This window comes from Mesoplodon bidens (assembly GCF_964165515.1).
Source record: "Mesoplodon bidens genome assembly, chromosome: 9".
Taxonomy (NCBI): Eukaryota; Metazoa; Chordata; class Mammalia; order Artiodactyla; family Ziphiidae; genus Mesoplodon; species Mesoplodon bidens.
In genome coordinates this window covers 100,278,092-100,293,665 of record NC_138166.1, presented here as the reverse complement: position 1 = coordinate 100,293,665, position 15,574 = coordinate 100,278,092, and the positions used below count along the sequence as shown (strand labels likewise).

At 63.0% G+C, this 15,574-nt stretch overlaps 1 protein-coding gene across 1 annotated transcript in view; it reads right to left on the bottom strand.

Moving 5' to 3' along the window:
* The window catches only part of LOC308622334 (SCO-spondin-like), a gene marked incomplete at its 3' end in the record, with an annotated part of 63,706 nt that extends 51,091 nt beyond the window's left edge, over positions 1-12,615 (bottom strand). Inside the window, 32 exon segments of the mRNA XM_081243682.1 lie at positions 92-213; positions 489-1,102; positions 1,424-1,629; positions 1,837-1,957; positions 1,959-2,074; positions 2,280-2,449; positions 2,536-2,627; positions 2,743-2,841; positions 2,844-2,893; positions 3,240-3,297; positions 3,301-3,349; positions 3,402-3,730; positions 3,732-3,795; positions 3,797-3,833; positions 4,474-4,608; positions 4,937-5,193; positions 5,424-5,518; positions 5,644-5,668; positions 5,670-5,831; positions 6,634-6,868; positions 7,103-7,202; positions 7,206-7,268; positions 7,466-7,672; positions 7,674-7,969; positions 8,520-8,637; positions 9,450-9,594; positions 10,053-10,225; positions 10,227-10,297; positions 10,576-10,699; positions 10,975-11,037; positions 11,401-11,653; positions 12,398-12,615. Coding sequence (XP_081099808.1) covers positions 92-213; positions 489-1,102; positions 1,424-1,629; positions 1,837-1,957; positions 1,959-2,074; positions 2,280-2,449; positions 2,536-2,627; positions 2,743-2,841; positions 2,844-2,893; positions 3,240-3,297; positions 3,301-3,349; positions 3,402-3,730; positions 3,732-3,795; positions 3,797-3,833; positions 4,474-4,608; positions 4,937-5,193; positions 5,424-5,518; positions 5,644-5,668; positions 5,670-5,831; positions 6,634-6,868; positions 7,103-7,202; positions 7,206-7,268; positions 7,466-7,672; positions 7,674-7,969; positions 8,520-8,637; positions 9,450-9,594; positions 10,053-10,225; positions 10,227-10,297; positions 10,576-10,699; positions 10,975-11,037; positions 11,401-11,653; positions 12,398-12,564 — 4,816 coding nt within the window. The 5' untranslated portion in view covers positions 12,565-12,615.
* Positions 12,616-15,574: the final 2,959 nt, after the last annotated feature.

The following is a 15,574-nucleotide window of genomic DNA, read 5'->3' as shown; positions in this document are numbered from 1 at the left end:
GAGGGGAAGAGGAGAGAAAACAGGTGGGAGTGAGGGTCACCTCCCAGGCCCCTGCCAGCCGTGGCCTCCATCAGGGGAACAGTGTGCCTACCAGAGCCCAGCTCATCCTCGCCCTGCGGGCAGTCGGGGAGCCCATCGCAGAGCCGCTCAGGGTTCAGGCACAGCTGGGGAGCCAAGCCACAGGGGAAGAGGCTGCCGCAGGGGGGCAGGAGCCTGCAGAGGAGGGCGGGGGAGCCGAAGGCACGGGCTGGGGGTATGAGGTAAAACCCTCAGGGGACACAGCCTGGCTCAGACACCTTTGTGAGGGGTCCAGGAGGGGCAGGCCACGGGGGAGGAGAGGGGGCCTGTGGACAGCGCCCAGCCGCCACCAGGTGGCCAGGCCGTGAAGGTGTGACTTGCGGGGACACAGAGGGGACCCCCAGGCCTCGTAGGGGGAAGCTGGGGGGAGCCCCGCAAACTGCTCCCCCCCCCGCGGCAGAGCCACTCACTGCCCACCCTCTAATGCATCCAGTCCAAATGTGGGCAAAGACAAAAGCCCTTTCTTCTCTCCGCCGGGTTGGGCGGCCGCGCAAGTGTGTTCAAAGAGAGTTTCCGGGAAAAGATTCAAGGCGGACAAAACTCGCTCATACTCGGCGGCCCCCAGACCCAAGTCGCTCGCTAGCGAGCGCCACCCCGAACCGCAGGGGGCGGAGGCCCGTCGGGTGGGGGCGGGAGGAGAGGGCGCCCCGCCCGCTGGGCGCGCGGCCGAGCCGGCCGGGCGCTCACCGCAGGCGCTGGGGTCCCCGTCCGAGCCGTGGGGACAGTATGCGGCGCCGTCGCACAGCTGCGCGGGGGCCACACATAGCGGGCCGCGGGCGCAGGGAGGGAGGTGCGGCGCGCAGGACCGGTCGCGGCCGTCCTCGTGGTCCTCCTCGCCGTCGCAGCGCCAGCCCCGCGGGGCGCACACGCCGCTGCCGCCGCTCGCGAAGAGGCCGCAGGGCGGCGCTGCGGGGGCTTCCGCGCTCCACCCCGGCGGGGCGCCCGGGGATGGATGCCTGCAGGCCGCCGGGCCCTTCCACCGCCTCCGGCTCCGCTCCCCCTCCAGGCCCTTCCGGCCCCCTACCTGCGCCCGGCCCTCCCCAAGTCCAGCCGCTCCCGCTTTTTGCTGCCCTACTGGTTTTCCAAAAGCTCTCCCGCCGCATCCAAGAATTCCCGTTAGACGCCAGTCGGTTTAGAGGGGGGCCTTGAACTTCTGGGAATAAAGTCTGGACCTTTTCAGTCCCCCGCAAACGCTCTTCACTTCCGGTGTCTCCAGGAGGCTGAGCCTGGGACCTGCTCCTTCCCACCCCCAGCATCTGCCCCAAGGCCTCCCTCCGAGGCGCTGTCCCCTCCCTTCCAGGCCTCCGACCCCATTTTCTCACCCCCTTCCCTCCAGGAGACTCACCGGGGCTGACGCTGGCCCGGGGAGTAGGTGCAGTCTCCCTGGAGACAGCGGAGGGGCCAGGCAAGGCACCAGCCGGGGGAGTGGGCAGTGCCCAGGCCCCTCGTCGGCTCCCTCTGGGCAGTCCCAGATTCCATCACACAGGTGGATGGTCCCCACGCAGGCACCATCGATGCAGGACACCTCCCCAGGGGTGCAGTTCACTTGCCCTGTAGCCAGAGAAAGGCGCTGGTCCCAGGGCACTGCCCCTTCTCCTCACTGTTTGGGGTGCCCTCACTCACACACCCACAGGTGCCCATTTCTCAGCTGGAAGCTGGACTGGTGAAGGAGGGGAGGCAGGCAGCTGGGGACCCACAAGATGGGTCTCTCGGAAGGGGACGCCTGGTGGGCTGGAGTCCGGGGTAGGGACCGCTCACCCCAACAGGAATCCTCGTCAGCAGCATCCGGACAGTCAGGGTGCCCATCGCAGAGCAGGGCAGGGGGCAGGCAGTGCCCGTTAGCGCAGGCCAGTGAGTCCTGGGGGCACGGGCAGCCAGCCCTGCTCATCCGTCCGGTCTCCACAGTCGTCCTGCCCATCACAGATCAGGGCCAGGGGCAGGCAGTGGCCGGAGCTGCAAGACATCTGCCCCTCCCCACGGCCTGGGGTGGCACAGCCTGGTGTGGGGAGGGCAGGCAGGCTGAGGAAGCCGACAAAGGGTCCCAGAAAGCCTCCAAACCCAGAAACCAGAATAGCCCTGCCCACAAATCGCAGCTGCTGCTAACAGGAGCAGCAGCTTAGGAAGCCACCCTAGGACGCATGCTTCCGTTACACTTTCAAGGACTAACCCGCCACTCGGCCACTGCCACCCGGGACACTCACCCTGCTCGTCTGAGCCATCACCACAGTCATCCTGGTAGTCACAAAGCCACCCGTGGGGCACAGAGTGCCCGCCCTCCTGGCATGGGGCCTCTCCCTCCGCACAGCCAGGCACCGGCTCCTCACCGCGGCTACCGTCATCCCCACAAAGCCACTGACTTTCCTGGCACGTGCTGAGGACACAGTGTCCTGGGATCAGCTGCAGCACTGGGCTCAGCCAGCCCAGGGTACAGAGCTCCCTCCGAGGCGTGCCACTCACCAGTTGCCACAGTCTTTCTGCAGTACGGTGCCCGGGAGGAAGAAGCTGCCTCGCCACTCGCAGGGGCAGGAAGCCGGCTTGAGGCAGACTCCTCCTGAGATCACAGAGGGCAGGGCTCCGACAAAAGGGGCGCGGGAGCCCTCTGTGCCAGCCCTGTCACCATGCCTTGTGGGCCCCTCCCCTCTGCCCACTCTGACCCTACACACAGTGCAGCAGAGTCCCGTCAGGACAGAAGCAGCCCTCCACACGGGCAACGGCCTGGCGGTGCCACCCAGGCTCAGGACCGTGGTCATGGCAGGTGGCGGGAGGATGCTGGGGCCACAGGCCTCATACCCCTGGCCCCCTTCACACTGCAGAGCTGGGTGGAGAGGAGAGAGGCTTGGGTCCCTGAGGTGCAAGGGCACCAGGATGCAATAGTAGCAGGCGAGCCAGCCTGAGGCGACGCTCAGGGAGGGCACGGGGGGGGGGGCGTGGCGTAGACTCTTGCCAAGCCTCTCCAAGGCCATTTGCAACGTGCACGCTCCACAGAGCCGCAATTTCATCGTGTTTTGTTCATCTAGGGAAGTGTCTGGCGCACAGTAGGCACTCCACACGTATTCGCCCTTGAATGAATGAATGGCTGGCTCTCAGGCTAGGAGAAGTATCCTAGGAGCTGAACGCGTGGTGGGATTGGGCATCCGGGACCCAGGGCGGGGCACACTCACGGCAGAGCTCCTGGCTGCACCAGTGCACATGGATCCCGTGCCAGGAACACTCGGCTGCTTAGGTGGCGATGGCCGAGCAGAGACACTCACAGTCGCCCCCTGAATCACATCTGAGGGAGGGAGCGCTCGGGCCCAGCCCTCCCCCAGGCCTGCTCCTCTCACCCGCGGGTGTCATGCACACACCACTCGCAGTGCTGCTCTGGGGGCACCTCCGCATGGCACCGGGCAAAGAGCGGCTGCAGCATCACCCCGCAGCGGGCGCGGGCCCGGCTGGCCCAGTGGGCATTCACACCACGGTGGACCAGCCAGACTCCTCCGCAGCACCCAGCCTCTCGAACCGCCCCCACCCCGGGTTTCCGCAGCTGCCCCTCCTCCCTTCCCCCTTTCCTGCCCATCCTCACAGCGCAGGGGTGCCGCAGGTCCCCTGGCTCGGGGCAGAGAGGACTGAGGCACCAGGAGTGGGCAGCCAGTTCAGCTGTGGGCTCCAGGCAGGACTCCCTGGTGGCTCTGAAGGTCATTACTGGTGTCTCCATCAAAGTCTCCACACAGCCCGGCCGCGGAACTCGGGGGACAGCTGCACCAGGACCCGGGTGCCTGGACGGAGAGGGCAGCAGGGGGAAGGATTGTGGAGACAGGATCCCGGAAGCCTTCTTTAGGGCAGGGGTCTGGGAGAAGACCTAGGCGCCTGTTATGTGGGCCTGCTTGACCTTCCCAGGTAAGTACCACCACCCACCAGGGGGCGCTGGCTCCCTCTTTCGGGGGTGATGGTTGGTGGGGATAGAAGAGACCTACATTTGGGGGGCTAAGGGCAAGAAGTGAGAGCCTACTTTCCTAACTAAACCCAGGTTGGTGGGGGGTGTAGGGAAATTCTCCAAAGGGCAGGATTCCAGACTCCAGGACGGCCTGTGACACCCACCAGCCCCAGAGGCCTCAGTGCAGGCGACTTTTTCCCACAATGGGGGTTATTTTGATTTCCTTTGATTTCTCAGTAACGGTTATTTCTAAATCGCCAACTGCTTGGGTTTGGGTGGTGGGATGTTAGGAAATTTATTTTTATTTCTTCTAAAACTTGGTATTTTTAAACTGTTTCTTTGGTGAGGAAGTATTGCTTTCATAATGAAGAAAAATGTAATTATGAAAACATAATTTGGAGACTCTGACCACACATGAGAAGGAGGAAGAGTTTGTGGGGGGCTTCAGGGTGGGGGTCAGATGGCTGGGGGCGGGGGCTGCCCTCCATCCCAGAGCAAGGTGAGGCCCAGGCAGGTGGTGAGCTGCAGGAAGAGGCCAGCACGGCGCAGGCTCAGCCCGGAGCCCGTACAGACCTTGGGGGGCATTACACTCACCCCATTCACTGTCACTGCCTGGTCTGTGGAGGAAGAGAGACATTCAGGCTCAGCCTTGGGATAAAGGGGCTCCAAGATCCCCACGAGGCCCTCCTAGCCTCCCCTCCAACCTTTCCTTTGCTTCTCTAGCTGTGTGACCTGGGGCTAGTCATTAGACCTCTCTGGGCTTTAATTTCATGGAGCCTTCCAGAATTATGATTCCCAGCCAAGAGAAGAGGCGCCAGCCCTACTGCACCGATGGCTAGCAGTGGGGAGACACGGGGAACCCCAGACCTCAGCTACCCATGCAGAGCTGTGATGCCACCTGGGGCGCCCCTCCCTGGCAACGTCTCCCTTCGATGTCACAGCCACCTCTCAGCACGTGCACAACGGTGCTCTGCAGCCGCACGGTCAGCACCTTGGTGCAGGTGAGGCCGCTGGCCCCGCAGGGCAGGTCCTGGGCAGAGACTGTGAAACGGCCGCTGGCCTCTCGCACCAGCAAATACTTGCAGGCCCCGGGGAAGGTGAGGGCCAGCCCATCAAATGTCACATAGTGGGGGGCACCTGATGCCTGGCACCGTCCATCGCACCTCTGGCCCATGCAGCGCCACTGCCGACCCTGGCACACCCTGTGGGCAACGGGGAGAGGGGAGACAGATTCACGAAGACAGAGACCTGGAACTGTATCCAGGGGAGGCAGCCGGTCCAGATTCCAAGCAACTCCAGACAGACCCTCAGTTTGGAGGGATGCTGAGGACTCCCGTTGTCCAGGCCCGTCTGGATATCCCACCCACCATCACCCCAGCCCCTAGCCAGGGGTCACTAGGTCACAGGGTTACAGGTCACAGGCTGGGCATACCAAATGTTGTAGCCCTCCTGGATTGCAGCGTTGGGCGGGTACCACTGCCCACGGTGACGGCAGGGACAGAGCTCGGGAGGTATGCAGCCCTTATCCTGAGCAGAGGCCGGGGACAAAGGGCTCCTTGGAGGACTGCCTGATCCCCCCACCCCACCACCAGTTACACACAGGCAGGGGGCAGGGCAGGGCTCTGGTTAGGGTAGCCCCCTCCAGGACTTACCAGCAGCACGGTTCCTGGGGGACAGACAGCCCCCCATGCTGCCGGGGGGGCAGGCGCCATGGGCACTGGGGCTGTCACAGGTGAGGAGGGAGGCACCAGGGACGGAGACGAGCCCACGGGGGCAGAATGCCTGCAGTGGGGTGCAGCGTTGAGCAGTGCAATTCCATAGGCCCCTCTCCTGGCAGATGCTGCCAGAGGTGGGGAGGCAGGTAAGGGCCAGGCCCAAACCCAGACTCACTTCCAGGCCCCTGACCCGCCCTGGGAGAGCCTCAGGATCCCAGAGGTCTGGAGCCCCTAACGTTGAGGGAAAATCCAGCTCTGACACTGGAGACCTGAGCGTCTCACCCCCAACCCCAGGTGTCACAAGCACAGGAAGTGGGACTGTTTCCAGCACCTGGCCATACCTGGGATAGACACTGTCACCCTTTCCTGCTCCAACTCCAAGAGAGGCCATTCTCTGGGCTCTGGGGAGGGGCAGAGATATTGAACAACCCTACTCCCAGCACAGGTAGGAAAAGGACTTCACTGAAGTCTCACTCTCACCCACCAAAGCCTGGATCTGGCACAGCCCCTGTAAGTCTGTAACTTGCCTTTATTTCCTAACCCATTGAAGAGCCTCTGGACCACACTCAACTGGAATTCAGAGATCGGGGTTCTAGTCCTTCATCATTAACAAGCTATGTGACTCTGCAGGCTATTTAGCCTATCCAAGCCTCAGTTTCCTCATCTGCAAAATGGGAACAATTCTTCCTCTTCATACTTTACTAGGTTATTGTAAGACTTAAGTAAGATTAAATAAGGTAATATACGGAAAATGCTTTATAGGTCCTAAAGTGCTCCACAACTGAGGGGAAGTTAGCAGCATTTTGTCATTCTGACGTGCATGCCATCGGCCCGGAACCCACAGAGCTACATCCCCGGCCCTTTTCTCTAAGCTCCACCTCTTCACCCCCAAGCTTTTTGCCTCCCCCCACAGGTGTGTGCTCTTACCAGCGGTTGCAGTCCTTCATGGTAGCACTGCGAGGGGCATAGCGATGAGCCCCAAGCTGGCAGGGGCATGAGCCAGGGGGCACACACTGGCCCTCAGGGTCCCAAAGCAGCCCCAGGGGGCAATTACAACCGGGCACACAGCTGCCCAGCTCCCCACAGCCTTCAGTCTCCCCACAGTTCCGACCGCACACTGGGGCACACTCCTGGTACTCCTGGCCACCAGGACACAGGACAGCTGGGCACAGAGATGCATGCAGGTCAGGGGCATTGCCACTGCTGCTCTGCCCACCCCTCCGGGCCCGACAGTCCCTACGTCTCTGAAAGAAGGCGAACCCAGCAAACTGCCGAGGTCAGAGGTCCTTCTGGGGACCCTCCCCTGCTGCAAAGCTGTTGGATCCCACTGAGCCATTCTTAGAAGGTGCTGGAAGAAAGAGCCTGGGGATGGGGCTGGCCGGCTGAGCAGACTCATGGCAGAGGGTCTGGTCTCTCCAGGAAAGCAGCGCACCCTCCTGGGCACAGTGCCGAGCATAGGCAGCGAGCACGGGGCACAGGCAGTCCCTGCCGGGGGTTCAGCTGCACACAGCTGTCAAGCAGCGCAGGTGGAACCGCTCCCTGTCCACCAGACCGTGGCACTCCTTGGAGGGAGATGAGGAAGGGGGTCGGCTCCTCCCCCACGGATTCCCCTGTCTTCTCTGGTCCCCACTGCCACCTCCCAGTTCTCAGCAGCCCTGGCACGGCACCAGGGCCCTCCCAGTAGCCCTGGAGGAGGGCAGGGCAGGTATTGACCCCATTTTACAGGTGCAAACAGGAGGAGTGCCCCCAACCTGGCTACCTGGAAGACTGGGCCATGCAAGATGGCACAGGCTGCCCCCGTGAAAATGTGACGCTGAGTGTGGGTGCTGCAGTGGGAAAGTGGGGCGCTGTCCTCTGAGGGGCACCTTCCCTCGCCTGCCACTTGGAACTTGCTAGCAAAGGGGGCAATGCTGGTCTCCACGTCGCCAGCAGGAGTCAGGAAGTCATCCTGCTGGTTCCAGGCCCTCTGTGGCTTTGCCCAGCCACTCACCCGCCCTCTGGCACACCTGGAGGGCATGGCGGGCGTCCAGGGTGATGTAGGCTGCAGGGTCAGACGCTCCCCAGAGGACGCAGGCCCCAGGCCAGCGCAGCAACGCTGAGGCCCCCAGGGCCGCTCCAGGGCAAGACCACATCCTGCCCGTCCACCAGTACTGCTCCTGCAATAGGGGGGTCTGTGAGGGGGCCACCCCCAAAGGGCTGGGCTGGGCTGATGACAGTGGGGGGAGGGCACATTGCAGGATGGGGCTGTGAGAAGGGGAAGAACCTGGGGTAGGAGGGAGGAGGGCCTGTGTCATGGTGGGCTGCCCACCCTGAGCAAGGGGAACTGGAGTGACCCCTGGGAGGTCACGCATCCCACCTACAACCCCCACGTGACCCTTAGCACCCACTTTGCCTTTGCCCTTGGAGTCAGTGTGCAGGAGGGGCTGGGACTGGGCCCTGGCTGTCCAGAGCTGGGAGGGGCCTGCCTGCCTTGCTCACCCCAAGAGGCCTTTCATATCCCCCAGAACTATATGAATTGTATTTTCCCCTCAGGACGGGGCAGAAGATGCCTTGGAAGATTCCCACAGGACTTTACGTCTGCTTCAGAGATGGCAGAGTGAGGGGGAAGTTGAGGCAGTGATTTTGGCTGAGGGAGTCTGGCGGGAGAGTTGGGCTCAGGAACCACAGGGTGGTGTGGATGGGAGGTGCTGGACAGAGCCCAAGTCCACAGGGAGAGGAGAGATGACAGGAGGCCCCTGGGGCCTGAGCCACACTCCAGAGGGCTGCTGGGAGCAGAGGGCCTGGTAGGTAGGTACCCTGAGAGCCGAGGCTACCTGAGTCCCTGAGCTGGACGTGGGTGTCCCCCAGGGAGACCGAGATGGCGTGGAGGCAGCTCCCAGCGTTGCAGTCCCCGTGCTCCAGTACAGTCGGTAGCGGCCTCTTTACGAAGTCCTGGGGCCGATGGTGAGGAACATGGTGGCGGTGGGGCAGACCCTGAGAGCAGCTCCTGTTCTACTGGTCACGTACGGCACACACTGGGGGCAGCTTCCACGCAGCACGTACGCTGACCTCCTGCCAGCCAGCCAGACTCTGTGAGGTAAGGGGCTTAACCCTCACCAAGGGCTGGCATATGTGACGTGTGTGTGTGTGTGTGCATGCTCGCGTGCACCCGCATGTGGAGGTGTGTGTGTGTGCATGTTTGGGCAACATGTCCCCTCTCCCTCCTCCCTGTGGGTATGTATGCTCATCTCTATGTGTGCCTGTGCACACACACATGCTAAATCTATGTGCACACGTGTAAGCATGTCATGTGCGAGCTCCTGTTTCTGTCTATGTGTGTAAGAAGGTGGCCTGGGCCTGGAGCTGGGAAGTCACCTAACTTTATTGGGGGAGGGCCGGGAGGAAGGAGGGCCCTTATTTCCCCTGGGGTTGTTTTACAGGAAGTAGCCTGTGACAAGCCCAGCTGTCCTGTGTGTGAGAAAGGACCGTGAGGTTGGGTTTTGTTTTGTGCCCCTGGGCTGGGGTGGCGATGACAGCGGGACTTTCACAGGAACCTAAGGAGGAGGCGAGAACCCAAAGGGCAGGCTTGGGGGTCTGCGGCTGCCATCTTCCCTCCAGAATCGTTTCTCTCTCAGCTTTTCCGTGGACGACTGTGTGTTCTGTTTATTTAGTGGTTTGCTTACCGTCCCTTCTCCCCCATAGCACCACTACGAGGGCCCCGCTCTGGCACGACACCCCGCACCCGGAGTTGGTCCTCTCCACACCTGCACCAGGCTGAAGCGGCGACGCGCGCGGCCGCGGAAGGAGAAGCTCCGCCCATCGAAGGTGAGGTAATGCCCGTCCCCGCCCACCGCGCCCCCGGCGGGGCACGGCGCCTGCGCGCAGAGCCAGCGGCCGACCCGGCCATCGCTGTGGGCGCGAGGGACGGGAGAGCGCGCTCCGGATCGGCCCCACGGCGGAGTGGGGGGGTGGGGGGTGGAGTGGAGGGGGGGGTGGGGGGTGGAGTGGAGGGGGGGTGGGGGGTGGAGTGGAGGGGGGGTGGGGGGTGGAGTGGAGGGGGGTGGGGGGTGGAGTGGAGGGGCTGGAGGGGGAGGGACCGAGCTGGAGACGCCCTCTCACCCCCCCAAAACCCTGGTCCCTCCCTCCCCGACACCCCCTTCTCCCCGTTAGCACTAGAAGTCAGCTGATGGAGGTCACTGGCTAGGTTTTTAAGCAGGGCCGTCACTTATGCCTTGAGAGGTCACAGGTCTCTTGTGAGGGAGGCCCCAGAAGGGAGGCAGGTTGAGGAGATAACATAAGGGAGGGATCAGAGGGGACCAGGGAGCCTCCAACCCCAGTGAAAAGGCCAGCAAGGCCCGCGGACCCACCGCGGGCTGCACAGCTGGCGCACGGTGTCACCGGGGTCGCAGCGCCGGCGTCGGTGGTAGCAGGGCCGGCGGGCGGCAGGCACGCAGAGGGCGCGGTCCCAGAAGAGGCCGGGCGGGCACTCGCAGCCGCTCACGCACTCTTCCCCGCAGGACCCCTCGCCCCACCCCCTCGCCCACAGCCGAGCAGCTGGGCGGGCAGGCCGAGGCGCAGTCCGAGCACAGCCGGCCCCACAGGCACAGGCGCTCTGCGGACACAGGCGTGGGTTGTGAGGCCCAAGGAGCTCCCCTCCTCCCGCCGGATCCGGCTGCCGCTGGAGAGCCAGCAGGCCTTGGCAGCCCCCCGAGAGGGGCGCTCAGGGGTTGGCGGACCCCTCAGGAAACAGGAGCCACGTGAGGGCCCTCGGTCAGTTCCCAGTTCCACAGGGTGGGGAGGCCAGAGGCTGTGCACCGAGGGACAGGCGGGAGCCCTACTGCAGAAGCCGGGCGGGCTTCCTCCAGCGCACGTGGATGCGCCGCGCCGCACGATCCTGGGCATAGCTGGCCAAGGTGGGGCAGGCGGCCTCCAGCCGCTCCTCCCGCCCACTGCCCGCTGGGGCCGCAGCACAGTAGGCAAAGACGCAGGCCTCGTGGTACTCAGCAGGGGGCACCTGCCGAACCGGGGCAGCCCCTCAGCCAACCAGCCTTCTCCAGTACTCACCAGCGCCTCCCTACTCTTGCTTCCAAAACGCCCTGGTTTATAACCAAACAGGTGAACACTGCAAGGGACCTTAGAGATAATGTATAGGAGCCTCCCAGAGGGGGCGCCCTGACCGACGGCCCAAAGCAATTTGGTGGCTGGACCAGGTGCCTCGTTTGGCACCTCCCCAGCACTCCCCCTTCCCACCCCTCCAGTGCCTGATGCCATCTCCACCCTCACCCGTACCTGGGCATGGCATTGTCTGCATGGACCATCCAGCAGCTGATGGCACACATCCTGGGCTGCAGCCTGGTGGCACAGTGGTTAGGAATCCGCCTGCCAATGCAGGGGACACGGGTTCAAGTCCTGGTCCGGGAAGATCCCACATGCCACAGAGCAACTAAGCCCGTGTGCCACAACTACTGAGCCTGCACTCTAGAGCCCGCGAGCCACAACTACTGAGCCCACGTGCCACAACTACTGAAGCCCACGTGCCTAGAGCCCGTGCTCTGCAACAAGAGAAGCCACCTCAGTGAGAGGCCTGCGCACCACAACGAAAAGTAGCCCCCGCTCGCTGCAACTAAAAACAAAGCCCACGTGCAGCAACGAAGACCCAACGCAGCCATAAATAAATAAATAAATAAATAAAAATTTTTAAAAAAGAATTCTAACTGCCTGTCGGGGGAGCAGGTGACGGCCAGGGCTGTGTCTTTCCCGCAGGCTGAGGTCTGTGGACCCACCGGGGAGTTTGTGGCTGGAGCAGCTGTGCCAGGGCTGGGAGCGGCCATCCCGCCAGCTGTGTCCCCAAGGCCAGGCACAGCACTCCTCCAGGTTTCCCACAGAAGCGTTAGCTGAGCCTGCCCTTGGCTGGCACAGCCATGTGGCAAAGCAGTGGCCCTCAAGGCTGGCTTCAGCAAGGGCTGTGCTGGGTAGAAAGAGAGAACGGGCAGAGCCAGCCAGTCAGCCTGGACCGGACTTCCCCCCCGCAGGCAGCCTGGACCGGACTTCCCCCCCAGGCAGCCTGGACCGGACTCCCCCCCCCTAGGCAGCCTGGACCGGACTACCCCCCCCCCCCAGGCAGCCTGGACTGGACTTCCCTCCCCAGGCAGCCTGGACCGGACTTCCCTCCACAGGCAGCCTGCCACCTCCAGGAAACCCCGGATCTGGGCTAATCTCAGGCGCTTACCCAGGGTGCAGTGGGTGCCACCCCCCCCACCGCAGCCTGGGCAGCAAGCCCTCATCGTCAGGTTCCATGCAGCAGGCCTGTTTTCCGGGGGCCTGGGTCCACCAGGTAGGGGGAGGGAAGAAGATGTTAGTGTTCAGCCCCATCCCTGGGAATGGCCTGGGACATTCAATCTGGTCACCTACTCTCTGAGAGGCTTTATCATGTAATTTTCCCTTCTTGGTCTCCATTTCCAAAGCGAGAATGATCTCGGAAAGGCGGACTGAAGGGTGGGCACGCGGAGCAGGCATCTTGTCTCTCCCTGCGCTGCCCACGGAAGTGCCCACTCATCCCCCACCCCCAGCCTCCGCCCCTCTGGAGCCCATCCACGACCTGCTTCCCAAATGACCACTTCTCCAGGTCACCGCTCAGTCCTCCCCTACTCTAAGGATGTCACCCCACGGCTCTCTCCTGCTCGGCAGCTAGCCCAGGCTCCATGTCACTCACTTGTAGATGGGGCATAGCCCCGCACGGCCACTCCAGGTCAAGTCCAGTCGCCAGCCCCAGCGCTGGTAATGATGGAGGCTGGTGCAGGGCACCAGGTCCTCCTGACGGGGGGTTACTTCCTCCTCCACCAGGATGGTCTCTGTCCGCTCACACCACCGCCTGCCCATAGATGGGGACCGACAGCTGAGGCCACTGTCCCCATCTGTCCGAGAGGCCCTATCCTGTGACCCCACTCCCAGTGGAGAGTTAATTAGCTGAGGAGGAGGCTAAGTTAAGGAGGCTGAGAGAAGGAGGGTGCGGGAAGGAGTCTGGCTGCCCCAGAGGGTCTGGGGCCTGGGGCAGGAGGGGAAGGATCTTAGTCCGAGGAGCCCCAGGGTGGGCTGCTTACCCATTAGCCAGTGCCCATGCCGTCCCAGAGAGGAGGGCAGGGAGCAGCATGGCGACCCCCAGGTCACCTTTGGGGGCTGTGAGGCTTTGGGGAGCCAATGCTGTGGCAGGTGAGCAGAGGCTGGGGCTGGCCTCCCCAGCCCCACACTGCTGCTACTGCAGCCTGGGGTCAGTGTGTCCAAGGCAGCCTGAGACAGCCAGCGTGAGGCCCGTGGCACTGGGGAGGTGTTATCTCAGCCCCATGCCCTGGAGCACCAGCTGCCCAGAACCAGATTGGACCTGCCTACACATCATGCAATCCCCTCAGAGGCCAGCTCTCCCTGGAAACAATCCCCTTCCGTGTGTGTGTGTGTGTGTGTGTGTGTGAGTGTGTGTGTGTGTGTGAGTGTGTGTGTGTGATGGGGGGTCCGTGTGTCCCAGGTCACAGCCAGACAAACTGGGCCTCTGATAGTGCGCTCTCAGGCCCTACCACCAATTAACGTGGACAGGGGCAAGCCACACTCTCTTTCTGGGGCTCAATTTCCTTACCAGTAAAAACCTCAGGGGCCTCCCAGGGAATCACAGGTGGGACAGGGGCTCCACGAATACTTTGAAATTGTGTGTGTGCATGTTTTTCTGATGACAGTTCCATCACTTTTATTAGATTCTCAAGGGGGGCCGTGACCCCACAATAGTGTTGAGTCACAGGGCCACGGCCTTCCCGCCCTCAAATCCTGAGTGCACAATCCTCTCCTCTGTCCCTTTCCTGCTTCTCCTGCCCCCTCTCCTACCAAGCACTCGAGAAAAGAGAAACGAGGGTCAGTGAGCAGAAGGAATGGGGTTTCCAGGGCGATTGCACTGTTTGCGGACGGGGGGATGACGTGGGCCCTTCCCTCTGCGCGGTCTGACTTCTTACTGAGGGTGAGCATCTGTGGCTGGTGGGGTCCACCTGCTCTCCTAGGGTCCCTGGGATCCAGAACCAGGAAGCCCGGACAGGGGAACGAGAGCCAGCCTCAGGGAGGAGTGTCTGGGCTAGCAAGTGCGGGGGCAGGGGGCAGAGGGGCCCGCAGCCAGCTCCCCCAGCCCTGCAGGCACGGCAACCGGATGGGATAATCCGAGCAGAGTATCCTGTTGGAAGAGGGTTGGGCAGCAGCTCGCTCCCCAGGGGAATCCTGGTTACATCCTGGTTACCAGTTACCAGCTCCGAGGACACCCAGGCTGGAGTGTGGCCTGGGCCTCAGATCCCGTAACCCTCCAACCCCTAAACCTGACGTGCCTCCAAGCATCCCACACAGTCACCCCACCTGTGGTGGGCAGGGTCGGGGGGAGGCTGCTGGGAACCAGAGTCCTGCCAGGCATTCTTCTGGGCCGACCCTTGGTCCTGGGCCAGGAGAAGGTGCAGTGAATCCCTCAGGGAGCTCTCGGAGGGGGTCCTCAGAAAGGTCCAGGGTCAGGCCATGGACACCCAGCTGTTCCCAGCCTCTCACACATGCACACCTGGACACTCTCCCTCTGGCACCTAACACACACTCGCACTGCAGGTCTTACAAGGACAGACCGAGGTGCTCGTGCCCCATCCTGGCACACAGTGATGTGTTCTGCTCCCAGGGCCGTCCTGCAGCCTGGTGAGCAGGCCAGACACTGAGCGGCTGAAGCAGCCCATACAGAAGGTAGAAGAGCCCTCCACAGCTGATTCCCAGGCACCCTGTGCTCTTCCAGGCACCACCTGTTCCAGTCCCCCTCATCCTAAGCATCAACAAATGCTGATGTGCCCCTGCTGCATGCCGTGCTTCTCTGTGCCCTGGTACCTCCTCCAGGTGATGGGGTGTGGAAGCCAGAGGAGGCTGCTCTTCACACCCAGTCATCCCCACCCCTCCCGGAAAAGCCACACGTGGATTGGGGAGAAATACAAGTCACATCCTTCCCTCTAAAGAGGCCAGGAGGGAGGAAGCTGGAACCCAGAGGAGATTGGAGAAAGAGATTAGAGAGGGAGGCCTGGAATACCCAGCCCACATTTTAGATGGAGGAGGACGGGATATGGGGAGCTTTCAGGGGTTGGGGTGCCCAAGTGGCAAAGCTGAAGAGAAACATCACACACAACCAGGGGCAGGGATTTCTGAGGGCTGAGGGCACCCCTCCACACCCGACTGGCAGAGGTTTCCAGCCGGGTGGGAGGATCCGCTCCCCACCACGCCCAGGGGACTCTCCCCTCTCGTCAGCAGCGGCTCCCCTGGATGCCGCCCTGAGGAGTCTTCACCCCATCCGACTCCGGCCTCACCCCCGACGCCTCCTCGCCAGTCCTGCCTTTTCCCAGATGACCTGGCTCAAAGCCCCCACCCCAATTTCTACCTCAAAGATCACGTTCTTAGCAGGCACTGGGGCCCAGCCTGCTCTCCTTCGGGCTCTCCTCATGCCCCCAAGGGACCCGGCTCCCGAGGTGGGTCTAAGATCGGTGGGGGGCGGGGTGGGGTACGGGTCTGGGTGGCTCCGAGTGGGATCAGGGTGGAGAGCGGGGGCAGGGCCGCAGTTTCCCAGGCCCACCCCACCGACCGACAGTCAGGGGACTCGAGCGCGGCGCAGACACATTCCGGCGGGCACTTGCAATTCAAAGACAGCAGCGCAGACACTAGCTCCCTTCCCCTTAACAGGCCCCCTCCTTTTCCCCCCAACTCCACACCGCCCCCCGAAGCCCCGCGCTCCACCTTTCCCCTGGCTCCTCCCTCCGCGCCTGCCGGCACCCTCCCTCGCAGCCCGAGTGCCCTTCCTCCCTGCCTCCTCTCCCTCCTCCACCCCTTCCCCCCGCACGCCTCT